Source organism: Miscanthus floridulus, chromosome 3 (genome assembly GCF_019320115.1).
Source record: "Miscanthus floridulus cultivar M001 chromosome 3, ASM1932011v1, whole genome shotgun sequence".
Lineage (NCBI taxonomy): Eukaryota > Viridiplantae > Streptophyta > Magnoliopsida > Poales > Poaceae > Miscanthus > Miscanthus floridulus.
Genome location: NC_089582.1, coordinates 15,597,371 through 15,603,416, shown reverse-complemented (window position 1 = coordinate 15,603,416; position 6,046 = coordinate 15,597,371). Strand labels below are relative to the sequence as shown.

General features: G+C 39.6%; 1 protein-coding gene across 1 annotated transcript; it reads left to right on the top strand.

The window, feature by feature from the left end:
* The first annotated feature begins 2,208 nt into the window (after positions 1 to 2,208).
* Positions 2,209 to 5,164, top strand: LOC136545074 (uncharacterized). The gene is made up of 7 exons (XM_066537118.1): positions 2,209 to 2,456; positions 2,699 to 2,740; positions 2,856 to 2,984; positions 3,392 to 3,621; positions 4,023 to 4,059; positions 4,613 to 4,670; positions 4,769 to 5,164. Exons 1-7 carry the CDS (start codon positions 2,319 to 2,321, stop codon positions 4,846 to 4,848), a joined length of 714 nt encoding a protein of 237 aa, XP_066393215.1. The 5' UTR covers positions 2,209 to 2,318; the 3' UTR covers positions 4,849 to 5,164.
* The last annotated feature ends 882 nt before the right edge of the window (positions 5,165 to 6,046 follow it).

Here is a 6,046-nt window from a genome sequence, read left to right as displayed (position 1 = left end):
GAATATATTCTACAAGATATTAGTGATCAAAGATATACATTAAAGACCATGTAGGGTTAAATGTCACAAAAGTATTTTTTTAACCGGAAAGAGTATATCTCAAACTTGTTATATTTTAAGCTATAACTACTAATCCATCCAACTCATAAAGAATATTATTTAGTTTGGTCAAACATTAAAACTTCTTCTACTTTAAGCTAAACTTATCATAAGTAAAATTCGGTCATCAAGCATTAAAAATTATAGACATCAATGACTATATTATTAAATTATTTAGTTTAAAAACATGTAATATATAGTATTAAAAAATATTTGCAAGATCTAATAAATTATTAAGAATATATTTTACAAGATATTAGTGATCAATGATGTACATTAAAGACCATTTAGAGTTAAATGCGACAATATTATTTTTAACCCGAAAGGATAAATCTCAAAACTAGTTTTAAGCTATAACTATTGATCCATCCATCTCATAAGTACTTCTAGTTTCCCTGGGTTAAACACTTTTTAGCTGGACCAATGTAACACCCGACCCGGGCTGAGATCCACTCTACATGTACAATGAACCAAATTAACTCGCTTGCACTTTCGTCCTCGCTTCTCGCAAAAAGATCGATCCGGAGTTAATAGCCTCCAAGGTCCAGGCTTTTAAGCTGGTTCGGCTCTGCTTTAGCTTCTGAGGTGGTACTAATTCGGGCACTACAATGCTTTTTCCGTGATTCTACAGTAACTCACATCTGGCCTGGCCCAACTGGCCCATTTGGATTGGGTCTCACAACCAGGTTCGTAAAAAGTTGTATCAACATTCGCGACAACAAATGGGCATACTATAAACATGATCAAGGTAATAAAACTTTGACTTAATAGAAAACTAAGACAACATATATTTTAAAAGGGGTGTAAAACACTCAGACAACACTCAAGAGCTCATCTTTTCTTTTTATATTTTAATTAAAAAAGATAATCCTTTCTTCAAGACCATGTATTTTTTTTTAAGATCAAGACCATGTAAATGTTACGCCTGCTCTTGTTGCTTACTAACCATGGTGGACCGAGCCTCGAGTTAGCTATTGGGATAGGAAAAAGTCCATTTTACCTCCCTGAACTATCCTCGAAGTTTAGTTTAACTCCCTAAACTCGAAAACTGGGTAAATCACATCCCTCAATGTTTAAAACCGTTCATTTTACCTCTCTGGCCCAGTTACAGGTGGTTTTCAAATGCGGGTTTGTCTTTTTCTTTTTTATTTATTTCGGCTCAATATTTGAAAAATCATAGTAAATCATAGAAAAATCATAAAATAGAAAATATAATTTTGTTGGACTCCACATGAGTAAATCTACATGGTAAACATATAATATGATATAATTTAATACAAAGTTTTTGTTATAGCTTTAGATCTATGTGTTTCTGTAATTAATTTATAGCTGCAGTTTCTATACTTTAATTGTGGTGAAATTTTTATGGTGGTCTAAATGTTGTATGATTAAATTGTAGTAAAATTTTCATACTCATTTCTATTTTCACACACTTTTAATTATTTTAAAACTATTAAACAAGAATAAAAATAAATAAATCTATAACTCAGTTATACATGATACAATGTGCATGAAATTTTTACTACAGTTCAGTCATATAATAATTAGCCCACCATAAAAATTTCACCACAGTTGGACCATAGAAAGTGTAGCTTTGAATTAATTACAGAAAAATATAGATCTAAAGCTACATCAAAAACTTTGTACTAAAGCATACTATATTGTATATTCACTGTGTAGATCTACTCATGTGGAGTCGAACAAAAATATACTTTTCATTTTATGATTTTTCTATGATTTACTATGATTTTTCAAAAATTCAGCCTAAATAAATAAAAAGGAAAAAGATAAAACTGCCTTTGAAAACCAGCTATAGCCGGATCAGGGAGGTAAAATGAACTATTTTAAAAGTTGAGGGAGGTGGTATCTGGTTTTGGAGTTTAGGGAGAAAAACTAGACTTCAGGGAGGTAAAATGGACTTTTTCTGTTGGGATATCCTAGCTCCACCAACGGCACTGGGCTTGACCCCTCCTCGTTTTTCCGCAACGAAGGCCGGCGCGGCCTGGTAACAGCAATCAAAGTTGGGCCCATGCACAAGCGTCAGCCCATCGGTCCGTTCCTTCTACTAGACCACCCAACTCCAGGAAAAGACAAGGGCCCACTTGCAGCCTCAGCCCCTTCACTCTCTCGTCTCTCCGATCCGGCACGCGGGTCCCCTCGCCGGCGTCACGCGACTCCAGATCCCCAGTTCGGACAGCCAGCCACCTGCTCCGCGAGCCATGGCCGGCCGCCGCGAAGGCGAGCGCCAGCCGAGCCTGTGGCCATCCGGGACGGCCGCGGTGGAGGAGGACTCGGGCGCCTTCCCCTCCGCCATCATCCTCTTCACCCTCGTCGGCGCCACCGCCACCACCGCCGCCGTAAGCCTGCTGCTCTGCTCTCCGTGCCCCGCTTCTCCCTTTCATCGGTCCCGCGGCCCGGCCGCCCTGAGGCTTCGCTTCTCCCTTCCCTCGATCCCTCGCCCCGGCGGCGTGAACTCGGTGCTTCTCTTTAGTGTGGTTACGCTGAGACAAATTTTCTGAAACGATGGTCCCTTTCAACTGTTACTGCTCGTGGATTTCCGTGTGCGAGTGCGATGATGCATTTGCTTGCGGACTTGTAGGTCGGACAACTGCGCCGGACGGTCAGCTGGTTCTACACTCAGGTATAAAAATTTTACGAAAAAAGGTGTCATTTTAGTATTTGCTTTCTGGAGCAGCATTGCCTTGAAGGTGAGTTTTGGGGGCAGATCGGTGAAACCTTTTTTTCCTCCATTGAAGCTTAGTAGGTCGGAACCGTATGTGTTCTGGGAAGACATACCTCGTCGTCGACCAATTCGGCGTGGTGAAGCCTGGGAACGGTATCACCAGAGGATGCGTGAAAGGACCGAGGATCAAAGGGAAAGAGTGGTCAGTGCCCTGCTCGCATACAAGATATTTATTACAAATGCATTTAAACATTTGCACATCGAAAGTGATTCCATTAGCTTATTCACTCTACAGCCCTTAGGTGTGTTGTTATTATTGAGTTGCTTCTTGGAGATGAACATGAAGTTCCGGAAAAACAGCAATTTGTATGGATTATTGACTTAGGAAAATGTTAGTATGAAGCAGCCAAGGTCATACATGGTTGCAAGTAATATTTCCTCAACTTTTCTTTTCCCCTTGAGAACTCTAAGCAGATGAAAACTTTGATATGACAATATAAAGAACCATCTCACAAATTGGTGTCACTATGTTAGTCACATTTCATTCATTTTGTTTGCATGCAGATTCGTTTTTAACTAATCCTGAGCCAACAGTAGTGATTTCTGTAGGAACGCATACGGCGCACGCAAGATGTATTTAAAAAGGAGAGATGCAAATGTCGGGATTATCGAACTTGGGAAAGCCATAATCCCAACTATTATCAGCATCATCAAAGAGATGACTGGTACTGGAACACAGAAACGTTTTATGCGAATCAAAGGACAAATTTCAGGGCTACGCCCAGGGAAGCTATGAGTTACACTATGTCACATCACTATTCTGTTTTGGGCCTTGACAGGTATGTACTAACAGCCTTTCATGTCAATGAACATTCCTATATATTTGCCAGCTGTATGTGACGATGGCCTAGTTTGTTGTGAACCACTGTCATTCTTGGTCCCCTAATCACCTGTTCTATCTGTGGCAGTCAATATTAGCAAAGAAGCATTGTTACACCACTTACCTTTGAATGTATATAACACAAATTTTGTCACCATTGTACCTTATGATTGCACCTGATTAAAGAAAAGATATCACCCTGCTTTGTGGAGAGAAGAAACAGCTGCTTAGTCTTTCACACACTTTGCGTTTATGTTACCCTGAAATTGACGCTAACATGCCCGTCTGCCCGTAGTGATGTTGAGCAACTGATATCATCATAATTGCCCGTAACCAAAGTTTTTCCTCTCCATTCCCCAGGTCAAGGTCAGAGCCATTTTCAGATGCTGGAATCAAGGTGTGCCTTCTACCTGTTCATTTTGTGTCTACTGAATATTTTTCTACCGAAAAGAGTGCAATGTGCTTTGTTTAATTCTGTACAACCTACAGTCAAGTTTTATGTTGAACAGTTCAAAATATAAAAAGCAAACTAAAGTTTACGCATTTGAAATTTTGTACTGAACTTCTAAGGAACTCTCTACAATCCTGAAATGGTAACTATGAGCGAAAGGAGGGAGGGGAGATGTTCTATTAATTAAATATATTGTATATGAAAATTGACATTTGCCCATAAGCATCCTCTGATGTGGTAGAATAAACATATATTTACTCTGTAGTCTATACCAAGGGTAGATAAGTCATGTAAGCAAGGTATGGTTGCACAAAGAGACATTCTCCTGCAAGTTTTCAATCATCCCCTGTTGTGCCCAAGTCTTTAAATTTCAGTGTTCATTAGTGAACTGCAAATTAAGCTTGTATGTATTCTTTGTTATTTTCTTTCATGTTAGATGGCCAAAGTTTTCAGGCAATTATCTGTACATCTTGCTCACTTGCTTATAATTTCATTACAGAATGCTTTCAGGAGAAAAGCAATGGAGTATCATCCAGACCAAAACCAAAGTAATAAAGGTAAATACAGTTTCCTTGTCTCTCCTGTCCCTTATGTAAGGCTAATATGCTCATTGTGTATACATGTGCTCAGAAGCTTCCTCTTTTGACTATGGCAGAGGTTGCTGAGGCAAAATTGAAAGAGGTTATGGATTCTTATGAAGCAATAAAACTAGAACGTCGAAACAGAAGTTGCTGAATGTTCTCACGATTTTCGGGTGCTGGGAGGGACTGTTGTATATACAGCGTTTGATATGGGACAAACTAGATGGTATAAACTATAAGCTCGAAGATGCAGATGCAGACACTGTTGTCCTTGGTAACCCATTTTTTTCTTCAGTAACCCTTTGATAAAACTACAAAGCAGAGTAGTTCCTGCTGGCAGAAGGCAGAACTTCAGCGTGATGCAATTAGTTTCCTGATATTTTCCTTTTTTTTTATGTATTCATGTTATGGTTCATGGTAGCAAACTCGTATTGGATATCAATGAGATTATACTGGTGCATTTGTTACCGGTTAGCACACACTATTTGTCTCCTGCGATGCTCGACAGCTGATTTGGGCTTGGCTATTTGACTTTGATCAACCTGGCAAGAAAATTATTCCAGAGTTCTTGTTCAATCGAGAGTAAATCTTCTCTGTTGAAAAACATAAACAAGAGTATCTTTAGGAAGATAATGTGTTAAAGATGAGGGAACGATAGTAGGTCAATTTAGGCATTATTTATCTTTTCTAGTTCTATCTTTTTCTGGGCAGATAACTGAATGAACACGATAGGAAGAGCCAGGAAGAAGAAACCAAACTTTTGATCACTATCCAGCCAAGCGGAAAACTTGTTGCTACATGCATGTGTGAGTTGAACATTGGTTTCAGAGAACAAATCAAATCCTTCACTCATGATTGCTAAATTCTGCAGAACACCTTAGTTAAATTTGTCTTAGCCATGGCGATGCATTGGAATGGATCACCACGACATGCTGGACTACATTTCACGTCAGTTTTTTTGGTTAGGACAAATAGAAAGTGCAAGTACCCTATTTGTAGAAGCTATGGATTACATCCATGATCCATTCTTGCTATGAAATAACTTCCTTTGTGCCTTACTACACCTGCCTGCCTGCCCTTATTTCTTGTCAAGGGAAGGATTGAACTGCAGCTTCCATGACCATGCATGGACCCTTTAGGATTGCTTTTCCAGCTTCCAGGCAGATTTGCTTTGCCAGGCATCAATCCTAAGCGTTCATTTTCTAGCAGCTGGGACTAGATCAATGTGCCTAGACAGGAGCTCTCTCTGACAAGGGCGCTATCCAAACAGGCCCGAAATCCAACAGGACAAGCTTGGTAGAAGTGTCCATACGACCTGGCATAGCCTGGCCACGGGCCATCTCAATTCTCAG

Bases quoted from the DNA above. Each gene is read 5' to 3' on its own strand.
- LOC136545074 (XM_066537118.1), top strand. From the start codon at position 2,319: ATGGCCGGCCGCCGCGAAGGCGAGCGCCAGCCGAGCCTGTGGCCATCC. The intron at 4,060-4,612 runs GTGTGCCTTCTA...ATTTCATTACAG, and splicing joins TTTCAGATGCTGGAATCAAG to AATGCTTTCAGGAGAAAAGC. The intron at 4,671-4,768 runs GTAAATACAGTT...TGACTATGGCAG, and splicing joins CCAAAACCAAAGTAATAAAG to AGGTTGCTGAGGCAAAATTG.